Source organism: Orbicella franksi, chromosome 1 (genome assembly GCF_964199315.1).
Source record: "Orbicella franksi chromosome 1, jaOrbFran1.1, whole genome shotgun sequence".
Lineage (NCBI taxonomy): Eukaryota > Metazoa > Cnidaria > Anthozoa > Scleractinia > Merulinidae > Orbicella > Orbicella franksi.
In genome coordinates, this window is record NC_138145.1 from 22,573,842 (window position 1) to 22,590,519 (window position 16,678).

General features: G+C 38.0%; 2 protein-coding genes across 2 annotated transcripts; both read right to left on the reverse strand.

Moving 5' to 3' along the window:
• Nucleotides 1-3,150: 3,150 nt before the first annotated feature.
• Nucleotides 3,151-14,028, reverse strand: LOC145478646 (isocitrate dehydrogenase [NAD] subunit alpha, mitochondrial-like). The gene is made up of 12 exons (XM_081456744.1): nt 13,512-14,028; nt 13,396-13,437; nt 12,356-12,439; nt 11,501-11,615; nt 10,908-10,965; nt 10,405-10,534; nt 7,012-7,145; nt 6,315-6,417; nt 6,004-6,068; nt 5,226-5,310; nt 4,422-4,574; nt 3,151-3,771 (listed from the first exon to the last, which is right to left on the reverse strand). The coding sequence occupies exons 1-12, from the start codon at nt 13,644-13,646 to the stop codon at nt 3,697-3,699; spliced, it is 1,179 nt and encodes a 392-aa protein (XP_081312870.1). The 5' UTR covers nt 13,647-14,028; the 3' UTR covers nt 3,151-3,696.
• Nucleotides 14,029-14,158: 130 nt separating this feature from the next.
• Nucleotides 14,159-16,673, reverse strand: LOC145478969 (histone H3.3). Its single transcript, XM_081457190.1, has one exon. The coding sequence runs from the start codon at nt 15,111-15,113 to the stop codon at nt 14,703-14,705; it is 411 nt and encodes a 136-aa protein (XP_081313316.1). The 5' UTR covers nt 15,114-16,673; the 3' UTR covers nt 14,159-14,702.
• Between the last annotated feature and the right edge of the window lie 5 nt (nt 16,674-16,678).

Below are 16,678 nucleotides of genomic sequence, written 5' to 3' on the forward strand. Positions count from 1 at the left end.
AAGTTTATGAAAACGATGGTCTTTGTTAATCATGATTCGAAATACTGTAGGTCATATTTTCGACATTAAATGAATGAGCAGTTCTTTACGTGGTCGGGAAAGGTGAAAATGTCAGGAATGAGCACTTTTCAGCAGGGTCTTGATTTATCATTTTTAGTTTCCGGTTTCTTATCCCCCCCACTTGACACTTACTTTCACATTCTGTAGTTTTCCTTTGATTTATTTATTTATTTACTTTCAGCCCAGACAATGTCGAACTATTTTGCAACTGAAAACTTGTTGCGTTCTTTTGGAATCCGCCCTACATACATAAGGTATAGGTGTATCCTGATTTCTTATCGCATGCACGCAACACGTAGATTTTCAGATGATTCCAGACGTGTTATCATTTCATTCACTGACCGCAGTGATTTAAAAGTCAGAAAACCTGATAGTAATGCTGTTTTAAGATTTTAAAAGTGTGAAATACAGGAAGGAATGTTCTACTTTCACCCAATTCACACTTACTAGGGGAAAGATATGTTTGTTTTTGTTTTAAATGATTTTTTTCATGGAGCCTCTGAAACGACTGGTTTAGATAAAAGCTATTGTATACCCTCCCAAAGAAATAAGAAACCCCAAATATTTCCGCAGTTAAGATTCCTCTTACTGTAAATTTTCTACAGTATGGAATATCATGACCTTTTTGTTTTCTAACTTAACAATGTACAAAAAAAACCCGATATTTTATTTTTCTGACCCAAAAAAATAGTCTCTTGCCTGACCTGCGAGCTGACAACGTATTGATGTAGGGAGAAATTAGTTGATGATAATTACTAATGTCGTACATTCACAACTTATTAAGTTCTGACAGAGAGTTTGTGGATTGTTCAGTGAGGCAAGTCCGTAGTTTTCCGCAAGAAAGAGTGCGTTTCTTGCCATGAAACCACTCACTGCAGAGATACAAGGAGTCAGAAAGCACGGTACTCACTTGCGACGCAAGCATAAGCATGAGCAGAAGTATAAAAGAAGCTTATGCACTAGTGGGAACGGCTGCGACATAAGCATAAGCTTTCTGCTTCTGCTTCTGCTTCTGCTTATGTCGGTGTTATGTCTAGGGCCGGAGGACATGGTCGGCATAAGCATAAAGTGTTCGCTGATTGGCTGAAAGTCTTTCGCTTATGCTTACATGCTTATACTTACGCTATCTTTATACTTATGCCAACCACGTCCCCACTGGACAACATAACAGTGACATAAGCATACGCATAAGCATAAGAACGTAAAGTTTTTATATTCTTATACTTATGCTTATGCGTACTAGAATTCCAACTGTTATCATCTCCCTCCCGGGCAACCCCCGGGACAAATTCAGCACTTCGTGCACGGGGACGGGGAATTGTTTAAGGCAGTCTTGGCCCGGGGGGGGGGGGTAGGGGGCGGGTCCATCGTGCACGTGTTCAAACGCAATGGCGAAGCACCACTTGTTGGACGTAAAGGTATTTTTAGTGGGAAAGCCGATAGAGTTTGTTTCGGCTTGGCTGGAACAAAAACAACCTTTCTAAATTATAGCCTGCATATTTGAAGGTAACTTCATTTAATACAAATTACAATTTTAATGTATTAAATGCGACGTTGAGTTTCGCGATAATGCGATCATGAAATATTCTCAAAATCCACTGGATGTGGCTGTTTTCCTTGCGTTTTAATCGGAGGTAGTCGATAAAACATTATAATTATTATGATGAAAAAAATTTTAAGAGTTTATATGGTTTTGGGGTACGCCGTCTCACCATTAACATTAGAGACGTTTGTATAATTGTCTGGATTTGGGACCATGTTTCAAGGTCTGTAACTTGTCTCTGTTCACCCTAAAAGCATCATACTTGTTCAAATGACTACTCTCAACGTGATCTTTCATGTAGTGGTGTCAGTTTATTGATTGGTTTAAATTTGAAACTCGCCCCAGTTCCCTGCGCAATTTCGGAATGGCCTACCGGTATTCATGACGTCATCTGCGCAGAGTCGGAAAGATTGCAAGTAATAGGTGGCTGGCAACAGTTTCCAACAGTTATACTTTGACGGATCAATGCTACCACTGTTTAACAAGTGACGCTGCAATAAAGGTATCACATAAACGCCCAATCATTGGTGAACAAGTTGTGGTCCTCTTAATAGGCATAATAGGTTACTATAGCAACGAAACAATCTGTCAATACAGCCTTGATTTTAGCTTCAAGCGCTTATAATTAAAAAACGCCTTGATGAAATCCGTCGACTTCTGATAACCATGTTTAAGATACAACTTTTTGCAATTCTGTAGACAGGGTTCAGAGCCATTTCAAATTAACGAAAATTTAAGGGGATGATCTTGACATTTGTGACGGCGTAAATAACAAGCGGAGTTTCAGTTAAGTTAACTTGCAATACAAGGCAAGGAAAGAGTTCTATGAACTTGCCTTTAAGCTAAAAGAATTACAAATAGCTCATTCAGTGTTGAAAAGTTTCATTGAAGAAACCCAACTGTTTGGTCTGCACACTTTCCATCAATGGGTCAACGGAGACGCGGGTCTCTCTTGGACAGGGTTCGTTCTCATTTTTAGACGACAAATTCAAGGACTTTTCAAGACCTTTCTGGGAAACAATTCGGATTTTTCCGAGGACTCCATTCACTGAAAAAATACCATTAGAATGTGACACTACATGCTCAGGTTAAGGGATACCTGTCAGATTTGTTCAAGAATAACAGGTCTTTTTTAATTCTTCCACTAAGTGAAAACAGTCTAACAATCCACGGACTTCAACGACGTTCAAGATGCCTGCGAACCCTGCTAAGAGCAGTTAGTCCGAAGCAACAGCACGTAACCCGAGCGGTACAGTTGCAGAATTTCGTCGAGCCGACTTCACTACTCGGTTACTTCGTGTCGTCCCGACTGTCACTAGGCCTCCGAGGATGCACCACCATTTCTTTACTGATTAACTTTCACATTTATCCCTTGACCTAATCGAGTTAATAACATTTTCAACAGATTTGGCAGGTATTTAGCGCGTTTACCCACAACGGCAATTTCGCTCGATCATAGAGCTAACGTATTACTGCTGGTGTAATTTTGTGGATTCCGGGTTACCACCGAGGCCTGGGGCCCCCTACAAAGACATTGTGAGGAAATGGCGAGTTAAATAATTATGCTTTAATTTTTCTGTATTAATTTCATGTACAATTTGTCATAATCTGGTTTCAATTAAAGATTAATCTAAACTCATCATAACAATTGATGACAGCCATAAAGCGCATACAACGGAAAAAAACGTCTCAAAAAATTCAATGTACAACTCATTTGACAACCTGAATGCAACATAAGATGTCACAAAAGTGTTAGAAGATAAATTTATGTTCTCGAAATTGTATGAAGAAAAAAGCACTGAGTTAAGTGGACCTCAAACAAACAAACCCTAGCAGAACGAAGATGGCACTATAGAAGAAATTGTATAACAGAAATAAAATACCAGTGTTCTCCTGAGTTATAGCATGTCTGAAGCAATTACTTTCTTCAAGATACTAAAAATTACCTTCAATACTGTTGGAGAAAATACAGTAGTACCAACATATAATAAACCAAATTACTTGAGCGTTTACTAGTAGGATAGCAGAAACGAAATTACAAGTGTCGGAATATAACTCCAAACCAGCTGGAAGACTTAAATTAAAGAGGTTAGCTACTCAAGATGGCGGCAGATTTCCTTGGTAAACTCTGAGCATGTACTTTGGCCACCCAAATCCCCTGTCAACACCTGTTAAGATACCAAATGTAATTTCGCTGAGTCCCAAGACCAGAAGTTTTGTAACAGAGCACAACAACTAGTGAACTCTCTCCAGTCTTTTTTAGTGCACCTGACACATTTAGTTTATATAAAATACGGACGATCGAGTCTAATTTTTTCTATCCCTATCGCCACTATAGATCAAGATTTCGGACTTTACGTTTAAGTTTTGTTACAAAGTACAACAAATTCGTGCTGTTTATCTTTAAACAAAAGTTGGTCGACAGTTTTAAAAATCACGTTAGAACGTACTACTAGTAATTACGCACTAGCCCGTCGGGATAGTTAACTGGGTAGCCTATGTGGCCGCCATTCAAAGGGGGGGGGGGGGGGCGGGGGGGGAACTAGAAGCGCGAAGCACGATCTGGAAGAGGAAGGAGGGAAGGGACGTGAACGCCAGCAAGCCCCTTCCCTCCTTCCTCCCCCTCCCCCCCAGTCGCGCTTGGAACTTCTAGTTTTCCCCTCTCCCTCCCCTGTGAACGCTGGCCATGCAGGCTATTAAGTGGGTGGCCAAATTCGCTAGCACCGGGCGTTCGGCTGGTTAATTTTCCAAGCCCTGTATTGTACCGAGAAATCCCTTACTGATCGTTTTTAGGCATTAAGGGTTAAAGGAAGCTTACCTTTCCTTCTTCGATGGTTTCAAGCACTGCCGTCTCTACATCCTTTGCATGTGAATGCAGCTCCATATGCCGCAGCATCATTACAGCACTTAGCAGGAGTGCTGTGGGGTTAGCTTTGTCCTGACCTGCGATATCAGGAGCTGTGCCGTGTACCTGCAGGAAGCAACAACATAACTTACATCCACATCTGACATGCTTTTAATCACTTGAACCAACTATTCACTGTAAGAGAATCAATTACCAACGTAGCGACCCTATGTTAAATAGTCCTAGACTGACAACCCACCTTAATGATTAGCCTTTCTGACTAGTGTAAAAATGGGTATGGGCAAATTCTTAGGGCAACCATATAAAATACTACTGGGGTAACCTGACTGGTGCTATTCATGGGAGTTCCCTTATGCTAGGAAACGTGAATACTTTGAACACTTTCCGTACGTGTGGTGTCGTACCCATAAAAGCTTCGTACCCAGAGGATTGGAACCCAACTTGGACGATTTACAGCCGGTCAATTCAGACGTTTCGTACTCATATTACCAAGTCCAAGTTTTGTACCACGTCGGTTTGTTTCACCAGTACAGTGTCATGTTAAGTATGGTAGTTCAGGAGTTGAAAAACGTGCCATCCAGTCGTCTGGAACAAGCAGATTTCCCTGTCAGACAAATAACTGTTCATTCTCACTTGGCCGAGGCAAGGGATTCAGAGGATTCCCTAGCCCGGAATATGGATTATGGATTAAAACTTTCCCTACAATGCAGCCCAACTACACCCCACTACAGGTCCTATCTAGCGAACTGCACTTACTGATTCAAATATGGCAACTCCATCAGCTCCGATGTTTCCACTCGGTGTGACACCCAATCCACCGATCAATCCAGCACACAAATCACTGCAAAATGAGAAAAATATCACCTTTAATTAGTTAACCACAGACTATGATGGCATAAGAGGTGCAGAACTTGAGTGTGATGACTTCTGTGGTTCTTTTAATGTCACTGACTAGCAACAGTCCTTTCCAGGGGTATCATCAGCTAAACAATCCCACTATTTTACAACAATAATTATTGCAGAAACTCTTGCACACTCATTGGCTAAATTTCATTGTCAATAAGAGGACAGACACATAAATCTGTAATTTATGCGATGTTCACACAACGAGCAAGAGCGGTCAATTTGACAATTTGATATAACTGTAATAAAAAAAATTGTCATCAGTTTTTCATGCGTATGTCCTGTTACTGACTGAATTTCGTCATAGCAATGCCAAAGTAGTCTGCGGATCCATTCATCTATTGCCTTGTGGATCCACAGCTACTTTGACAATGTTATGATGAAATTTATGGTCACTATCAGGACAGACGCATGAAAAACTGATGTCAATTTGTTAAATCACTGACACTCCTGGATTCATTCACTTCCTAAACAACAACGACCAGTCTGATCTTAAATATGATGACATTTACAAGAAAGTAAAACTATCTGAACCAAACTGTTTTTTCACTAATGACAAATAAAAATTGATGTAGACCTATTATTAGATTGCATAATTTAAAACATAGGTAATTACAGTCCAATGTCCCACCTCAAAATATCTCCATATAAGTTTGGCATCACCATGACATCAAAACTGGAAGGATCTTTGACAATCTGAAATTGCAGAGACAAGAAGACATTGACCAATCACAGTACCTAGAGCATCTTAATATACAAGTGAGAAACAAAAAAATAAAAGATTGACATTCCTTGGAATTTTTACATGTGCCCTTCCATTTTCCATAAATTCCAGACATATAGTTCCATGGCAACTGACTGAAATACTTGCAAAGGTCAAATACGAGCATCTCAATGCTGGGCATCCAGATAGCAGCAATTACTGCATGTGTTAAAACTCACATTAAGACAAGTAGTATCCAGATACATCTCGTTGTATCTGATATCTTTATTCTTCTCAGCAGCCTTTCGACAGCATTCCAGGAAAAGACCATCAGAACGTCGCCTGAAAATTGAGTGAAAGAAGTGAATCAACTTGAAGTTCTTAGATCATCATTGATAAAGTACAATGAATAGGACATTGAAATGAATGTGCTCTTTACCACATCTAAAACTTTTTATTATTTTTGCTATGAAATTTCAACAATGTTAAAAATTATATTCATGATTTATTAGTTTGGATCTAGTCTTTGGAATACTGTCAAGTATTCTGTGTTAGCACCCAGATTCATTAATGAACACAAATGTTTCAGCAGTAGTGACATTAAAATGTCAGCATTTTTTGTCTGACAGTATAGTATTAGCAAACATTTTTTTAATATTCATCTTGTTCAATGCACTACGAAGTATATATTGTTAGCCCTTAATAAGTAGGATGCAAAAGGCCTACTGCATGTATCTGAATGAAAGGTAGGTTTACTTAATGTTATTTTATTATTCTGACATAGAAAATGGATTTGTATCTTAACTCCAGCATCTTGTAAGGTGGTTTACTTCAGTCTTGCAGGAGTAAAACAGCTCAACTTTGGTAAACAGTGCTAATAGTGGCACTAAATCTGCCTTCATGTTTGCATCAATTTCGTCATTGTCTCCTACTTACATGATATTGGCTTTATGTACAGCAGTCACGGTGTGTCTGTTATTTGCCTTGGCATACTGGAATGCAAAGTCTGCAACTCTTTGAGAGGCTTCCCTTGTGATCAGCTTAATGCTCTGTACCACACCATCAACAACCTGTGAAAACAAACAACTTGTAAAGGCCTGGAAATAATCAAGAAGTTCACATACAGACACCTTTGTTTCCTTCTCAGAGCGACATCAGATCTTCCAGCTCATTCATTTGATATGATGTAAAAGTTTGTTTGGATCAACAGATGGACAAATGCAAATGTTAAGAAGTCAACTCATATTTGCATTAGGTTAACACACATACATGTCCCCTCTTTAATGAAAAAAATATATATATATAACTAGTGAGACAATCTCAGATAGTGCAGAGCGCAATTGATAGCTCTGGTACAGTAGTCCCATAAGTACTCACCCCTACTCGGTTCACTTCCGGTTTGTGTCTATCTTGGTAGTCTGCTACGGCTTTTCCCCTTTGCAGTGTGTATGTTTCAAGGTTGTATTTTCATTCAAGGTCCAAACATTACGCACAAATTAATTACTACTGGTGCTTTAAGTTGATTTTCGTTCATTTTAAATTCAACAATACGCTGAAGCAGCAAACGTGACAATTTAGCTCTTCACGCCAACTTTGTAACTTGATACTTTTGTTTTCCTCGCAAAGCCATGTAATATGAAACCCCTGTTTTCTCCAAAACATACGGAAGATGTCCTTGTTTTTTGGAGATAAATGAAAGAAAGTTAAATATCTGATGTAGTGATGAAGAAACGGAACAGAGACGATGTTTTACTAAAAATGCAAATTTTTACCGATGAACAAGAACTAATTTAATTATCAGATAGTCATGAAATACCACTTTCTTTTTCTGTGCCACCTTTGTTGTTAACAATAAACAATTCAAAATTAACACACAACGATATTGATGGCTGAGAAGCTTTTCAACGAAAAGTATTGAAGATAAACAGCGCTACTTGGCCGATATGAATGAGTCTCCTCACAGACTGATTAAATTAATTTGCGCTTTCATTAGGTGCCACGGCGTCTGCAGCAATATTTGAGCATTTTTCTGGTTTCTTTTGTTACAAATTCACAATTTGCGGAGTATTAACGCCACTAACTTGAGAACTTTTTGGTCTCTCTTACAGACACAATTAAGGCAAGAAATAAACAAGTCGCTAAGGAGAAGCAATATATTTGAACTCTGACAAGCACACTACTGTAGATTGAAAACAGCAGATGATATCTGTTGAACCGACCTGTTTGTAATTCTAAAAGCTACGCAGCCACAGTAACGTTTCACTTTTGCAATAAAAAGGGACAACTGGCGCTACCTGAAAAATAACTGCCGTCCTTGGTCACATGACACGATATATAAAATACTGCGTGTAAAGATAGTGTATAACACTAACAATGCTAGAACGCATGCGTCTTACATGTTGAGCTCTACCATAAGGAAAACCACTCAACATTTGTGCGTGATTCCGTATGCAATGTATCCTTCACCTAATATAGAGGCCACGAACCCTAACTAATCTACGCATGCGTTTAGGGCAAATTAGTTTTGTTCTAAGGAGAATGGTACCACAAGGAGAGCAAGGGGTTACCTGAAACAAATATATAGCTTTGCGATGTTCAAAGTTAAGCGACGGCGATGGAATGTGTTTTACGTAGAGTACACATGTACCTTTCCCACCCTACTCCCACTACTTCCCTGCCTCTAGACTAATTAATTAATTGAAATTAATTAATTAAACAAACATTAAAGTTTACACCTTAGCGCCATAGGGCCATAGTGCCATAGCGCCATAGCGCCATAGCGCCTTAGTTCCTTAGCGGCAGGCAACCCCCATAACCATCCCAATAGTGCACTCTGCACTAAAAAGGATTACAGAAAATTTTTCAAGTAACCTGAAGCCTTTATAATATGTTCAGTGAGCTTGCTGTGATCTCACAGTTGGACCCATCAGAACTTACTGTTCATTGGTTGTAAAATACCATTTCTCCAAAATAATTTTATTGATGTTTACAGGGATGTAAAAATTCTAAGTAACCAATCTAACCAAATAATTTTCAACAAGTGTTTGGGATAATTTTTATAACTTTAAGAAAGCTTACAGCCTCAATTATCATGTACCAACTGAAGGTATTTCAAGACGGCCTCCCCAGGTGTTGTCTTTTGATCATTTTCAAATTTTGAGTTGCTATTCAATTTCAGTCTTGTAGCCAGTTATAAAAGGCAGTTGCTGGACAGACACAACATATTTCTTTTCAATGTAGATAATTATAAGAGTCATAATATTTGTAAATAATGAACTTGTTCTTCAAGGATTCAGGCATCTGAGCCCTTACAATGTTGCCATTTGCTGGATCCAACTACTCACAGACTAATTAGTAAAAATTCATATAATTTGACTATTAGGTCTTGTATTTTGACTACCCTCTAAGTAAGTGAAAAAGAAAAGCTATTCTCACTGAGCTTGATGAAAATCAAACTCATTATAGTTATTACTTGTGATTGAAAATGCCTTTAGCAGAGGTTTCAATAATTTGTGGCACAAGAGGGTAGTTTAGAAAAACAGGCAGAGGAACTTCCCAACTAGGGGGGTCCGGGGGCATGTTCCCCTGGGAAATTTTGAAACTCTAGACTCTTGCAGATGCATTTTCCTGCGTTTTGAGGCCTATTTTTATGTTGCTTTGTTGTTCCTAGAAGTCAATCAATTGGAAAGACAAGGTTGATAACATGTGGTATTTTAATTCTTTGTATTCAAATCAATTCATGAACAATAAATCACATTTCACCACAAAAAGAAGCATAATATTAAAGATTAAATACCAAAATGTGTCCCTTTCAATATACTGAACTAACCTTGCAAAGAATCATTCTTCTTTGACCTCTTTTGTTTCGACACTGGTGTGAAATATGCTAATAATGATTGCCTTTTGGCAGCCATTATTATTCATACTTAGTCCCAGTTTCCTCTAGATTTCAGCTGAATGCCTGGCACAGTTTTTTCACTTCGTATTGAAGCAATTGTTCTCATACGTAAGGTTACACTTTCCTTCATCTTTTGTGGTCCAAAAGGCTGGGTTAACACTAGAAAGTTTTTTCTTGTACCTTTCTTTTTCTTTACCTATTATCATAAGACTTATTTTACCAAATTTCTTGAAGAGAATCCTTAGCCACGAGGAAATTATCTGGTCTTAGTTATTTGTGTACAGCTACCTGGGACAGCTACAAGTGGGTAGTCCACTCATTGCAAGCGGGTAGATCTACCCACTACCCGGCTATTATCGAAACCCCTGCTTTAGAGAGCTGATGACAAGTACTGTTACAACATTTAGGTACATTTAGTACTGTCAACTTACTACATGCTCTATGCCACTGTATTCTCCCTCTGTGTTTTCTCTGATAGTCACTAGATTAACATCATTATACACTGTAGGATAGCCCTCTATGGATCGACAAGGTCGCACATTGGCATACAAGCTGAAAACCCTGTGGGTAAATCAACTGATTAACTATCTATCAATATAACCAATCAAGCCTATTAATCAGTTCATTCATTACAGAGCTGCTTAAGACACAAATTCAGGACGTAATTGATAAAATGGTTGCAAAGTCCTACTTTATAACAGAAGATGTAAGGCAGCTGACATAGATAATAAATATGTTTCGAAAATCCAAACTATTATGATCTGGAAAGCTAGTAAGGAAAATTCCATACTTTTTCCAGATTTCCAGAATAAACAAATTCATTACCCAGGTGAGATTCCTTTTAGGGCCTGAATGTTACTCTCAAATTGTGAGCTCAGTAAATGAACCCTTAGCTTGAAACCTTTAGCTCAATTACAATTTATTGGTTACAAACCTCCTCAGAGTCAGATTCATAGACACATGTCCTTTACCAATCTTTGTTTCCAGTGGCCCTGTAACAAATTCAAGCATGTTTCATTGTTAATCCCTATGGCAAAGTAATTTTTTAATCAAAAGTTACTCTGTTTTGCCTTAGAAAATACACCATCCCAGATCAAAGGAACATTGCATTTGCAGTGTGTACAATCCCAATGATTATTTTGACAATCTGAATCAATATCAATGGTATTTTTACAGATGTGTAAAAAGACTTAGCAATATTGAAAGTTCATCATGAATACTGTCAAATGGAGCTCCCCCCTTGCTACCCAAAAAATGATGCAAAATTAGGTGCACTAACGCAATGGAATGCATATGTTTTTCATGCCACACCTTGTGATGGGATAGTCAGGATTACAATGTTTTCCTGCTTGACATGTGAAAAACAGGAAGTATCTCAAGACTGGGATATGCTACACAAGGCCTGGTAAGTGCTGATCACATACAATCTACCATATTTTGTCATAATGTGTTATGCTGTTAACCAGTAAGATTAAGGTCAACTATTTATTCTTGCATTTTTACCATTTGAAAAAAAAATTAACCTACCTTTGAGACCAGTCTTGTTCTTCATCATAGAGTTTTTTGCTGCTGCTGGGATTGTGGTCTTACCATCAGGGAGGACAATAGGTGTCACTGTAACCTCTTCCCATTCAATGGGAACCTGAAAGAAAATTAGACATCAACATTCCACTTTTGAAATATTCATGTCCTCGAGAAATTAATTGGAAATATTCAAATGGCTTCCAGAGGTCTTTGAATACTAGTAGTTAAGTTGCTACATTCATGCAGCAGAAATGTTTGTTTGTTTGTCTTTTCTTATCATTAGTAAAACTTGCTATTGGTTTGAAAGTAACCGCAGAAAAATTACCCTTTGAAATAAGGATCTTCCCTTCTTTGTATTCATTTAAGACTGCTTTATTCATTAATATTACTTTTATTCTTTATTTGATGTCCATTAAATATTAATTTTTATACTCTAGTAGAGATTTATTCTTTTTAATTTACTGCCACTGTTAGACATAGGCTGCAATCAGGGACAAAAGTGTTGAAACACTTTTGCAAAAGGGATGTTTTCAGACAGAGAGATGTTCTTCCCCTGAGAGAAAAAACTCCTTTTTTGGTTGATAACCACCATCCACCCACTGCCCAATCAATGCTGAAACAGGCTTGGTTAATGCTATTATGAGTTTACAGCATTGTTAAAGGGAGAGGGGGTGAGATATGTGGAGTGCAGACAAGTCAAACTACATTTAAAGGCACAACGTATGTTTTCAGGCAGTGAACAGCTACTTTTGTTCCTGATTGTAGCTTGAGCTTATGACTACTTCAAAAGCAGCCGTGAAAAATGTGTATTACCATGGTTAAATATTCAAGACTCATGTACATGAACAGCAATAATACCTTTGCAGCAGCAAATACAGTTTTGACAGCATCTGAAATTTCTGGTCCTATTCCATCTCCAGGGATAAGTGTTACTTTCCTGGTCTAGTTTTAGTCGGAAATAATGTTAATAGTATACTAAAGTATAATGTAGCGAAAGAAAGTAAGGGGAATTAAAAAATAGAAGGATGAAAATCATAAATTACTAGTCTTGATAGAAGCATGTGAAAATTCATATCTGTACAGAAATGACTTCAATAACTTAATACAGTACCCATAAAACAACTATTAATTTAGAACTTTTACATATTATTAATAATGCCTTCATTCTGGTTTCCATTAAAATGCAAGCATAAAGTGCAAGCATGAGAGTCCCTGTAAACATTGAAATAAAGCAAGACCAAACACATAGATTGCAAAATCTAAATAATCAATACATGTTCTTATACTGGCACCTCCAGAGAAAACCATGTTTAACATGAAGAGTTTTACATTATGTTTTCAATCACACTATCTAAAGTTCATGGTAAGAAGAGTCTTCTGTCAGGAAATGGATTTACAGTGAAAGGAGACTATAATTACCCACTCAATGGTGCTTGAAATTTATAAGCACCCTTAAGCAAATTGTCAAATGCAATATGATGTCCTTTCAATTTGTCCAAGTAATATAACCGGCATATATCAACTGATATAAGCTTACATGTTTTCTGTGAACATTGGATGGTGGTCAGAATCCCTAGCAAATATGGCTCTTATAGCGACACAAAATTGTGCAATGAAGCCAAAAATAGTATTACAATAAATGTACATCTACAGTGCAACAATTGAAAGCCATGATTCTCTGAGCCCTGTCATCATTAAGAGTCCATTAACAACTCCATTTATTGTTACATGCTGCAATATGCCTTTGACAAAATACTGTGCCTTAAGTTTGTAAGTTAACAATTGACAAAAGGATTGTTGATAAAGACTAAACCTAGTCACAAATGAATTATCAGATATCACAAAGGCTAAGGTAAAAATTCCAAACGGGCGTTACTTTTCCTTACGTGTAAGCCTACCTCTGTAGAGTATGAACGTCTAAATCTCAATTCACCTGCAACCTGCAAGAACAGTGAAATCATACTTTTTTATGTGGCTCTTTAAGTCTGTAACATAGACATCAAACAGTTCTTACGCAGGTTGGTCTCTGCGTGGAATAACTTCCTGCCTTTCTCAATCCCTTGGTAGTATTATTTATAACAGAGCTTGAGTTTCGATACCAAAGCCTGCACAATCTCGTGGACGCCATGTTTGTTTCTGAGTATTGCATGCAAAGTACTGGTACCGAGAATCCGACGAATTCCGAATGAGTGACGAAATATTACGAAAATGGGAATTGAGACTTTCGGGAACTTTCCGAAAGAGTTTTTCTCTATAACGCTGATCCAACTGGCTCGAAAAGCGGTTTCTGCTGCTTTATTTCACCTCTATAGCATAACTCTTCTTGCTTTGCTTTAATGAGGCCAAGGACTGTTCATTTCACAACACAGTTTATTTACAGAGGGAAAAATTCGCACCCAGGTTAGCGAGATGCCAAAGATTGTAGAAGCCGGGCGAAACAAACACGCAAACCAACGCTCGGACGTTTATTTCTCCAAGTACACTCTCTCGATAACTTTCAGTTTCAGATAACTTCGTTTGCATAAAATCAACACTTTACGCTCGTTTACACATGGTCATGGAAGTTTTACCACGCAAATTCTAAGTTCCTACGTGGTGAATCTCCCTCTGCATCCTAAACTTCACTGATACAAATGTAGAATGGACACAACCACAATTACGTACGAGAAAACAGCTTTATTGCCTCTTAAATACGGGTTAGGCTAAAAATGGATATCTTACAGACAGTACTTATACTACAGACTACGTCTTTTCCCTTGAGGAGTGTCTTCTGGTACAAAATTGCCAGAAGATTGACTAAGGACCTTGGAAGAAGTCAAATTACAACAACGCATTTACGGGCATTGACATTCGAATTCTCTACCCTCAGGAAACAAAAGACTTGTTGTTCTCGCTCGTCACAATTGCGCCAAAATATTAAGTACCGACAACATAAAACAACGTGTTGAAATAAAACTTAAAAGAGCCTAGATACAGTTGAAAATCAGCATACAGACTGTTATTAGAGTTACACAGAACTGTTAAAAAATGAACAAGATTTAGAGAAAAATTCAAACGAAAATAGTTCAGTTTTGAATGACAAGAAATGGAATAGTAACGCCGTTACTGACGACTAGCGCATGTATCGCAGTAAAGTTCAGTTTCTTACTCAAGTGATAAGTTCCATAAAAGTTTTCATATATACAGGCGATGATACAAGTTATTTTTAAGCACGTTCTCCCCTGATACGGCGGGCGAGTTGGATATCTTTTGGCATGATGGTCACACGCTTCGCGTGGATAGCGCACAAGTTTGTGTCTTCGAATAAACCAACCAAGTAAGCTTCTGCGGCTTCTTGTAGGGCGCCAATGGCAGCACTTTGGAATCGAAGATCAGTTTTGAAGTCCTGGGCAATTTCTCTTACAAGACGCTGAAATGGAAGCTTTCTGATCAACAATTCAGTCGACTTCTGGTAACGACGAATTTCACGAAGAGCGACAGTTCCCGGCCTATAACGATGAGGCTTTTTGACGCCACCGGTTGATGGAGCGCTCTTACGGGCGGCTTTGGTCGCTAGCTGTTTCCTTGGAGCCTTTCCTCCGGTTGATTTACGGGCAGTTTGTTTCGTACGAGCCATTTTCTGCTGCCACAATCCTCAACTTTTCTCCTCTTTACCGCGGTTCAAACCTATTAATGGCGTCAATCATATGTGATTGAACGATATATATGCAGATTGCGCACGTTTCATTGGTCAATTGTTATGGTCACTGATTGGTTTAACGTTCACACTACCGGTCTCTGATTGGTTCCCTTCGATCCGAGCGAAAGTCAAGCTCGCTTGTCTGGTTGCAACATTTCTAGAAACGAGTTGTGTGGCAATGTTTTGTGAAAATGGCTGGTGTTTGTCCTTTCTGCAACGCTCGGTGAGGAACAATTATATCTGTCTCTTTAACTTGACATAAACATGGTCGATGAACAACTGTTGAGAGGTTAAATAACGTAACAAGGGCTTCACGAGGTACAAATTGAGTCCTTTGTGTTTGGTGCAAAATTCGTCTTATTCGCGCGATTCATGGTTTAGACTGTGCTTATTAAAAACTGACTCAAGACGTTTAAACAATTCTTTCTTCCTCTTTTAACACTTAGGTATTTTAGTATTATAATATTTTTAGAATGGATATAACGTACATGTTTGCCATATTTTCAACTTAATTCTTAGAGCGTTCTTGGTCCTACAAAGAATACGCCAGTAACATATATTCCCACGTCCAGAATTTCCACATGGTTGTGATTTTCGGCTAAACTCCAGAATACCCGGCCACTTATTAGCATCTCATTGAATAAGAATAGCAACTATTGTTATATACCTCGTTCTTCAAAGCCCACCGACACATGTAAGTAAAGTGGCCGGGTATTCTGAAGTTGCTCCTGATTTTCAGCTGTCACCCTTATAACCTTAGCTTAAACGTAATACTATGTAGTTAGCTATACCAAAATTTTATTTTTTAAATTGCTTTTATTTTGGTGTCCTTAGTGGGAAACTGCTACCGTATTTTAATCTGACACTTCATTAGTATAAAGGTAATATTACGACGACGATGATGATGATGATGATGATTTATTTTTACGTCAATGGTAGTTTTAATAATTATTATTATTATTACTATATTTATTATTGTTTGCTTTGTACGTTGGTAAAAATGGCCTATTTTTTGTTGCTAAGGTACATTTTTTAAAGCTTGATTATTTGATAGATTCTAACCATTATGCATCCCTGGGGTCTTCTAGGATCAACCACAAGAATGTGGGGATGTTGGGAATATAGGGTACAGTTTTCTGAAGGCTAACTGATTCTAAGCTAGGATTTAAAGTTAATCAAGGTATTCACAATGCCCATATAAAAATGTTTTCACTGCTCTGTTTTTTTACAGTTTGAGATTAATAAAAGTTGAAAGTGAAGGACAAATAAAATATATACAAGAAATCCTTACTTAAATCAAAGTTTGTACTAATTCTGGATTAGCTAGTTGTACTTTGAACAATGCAAATTAGAAGGATTGCATACAACTGTATAACAGTGAACACAAAAGTGCAGTAGGTAGTGTCGCCAAATTTCCCTGCATGACCATCTCCCATAACCAACCTTTGCCTTAAAATAGCAAACATATCCCAGTCAAATCATTATAAAGTGAGAGCCTCCTG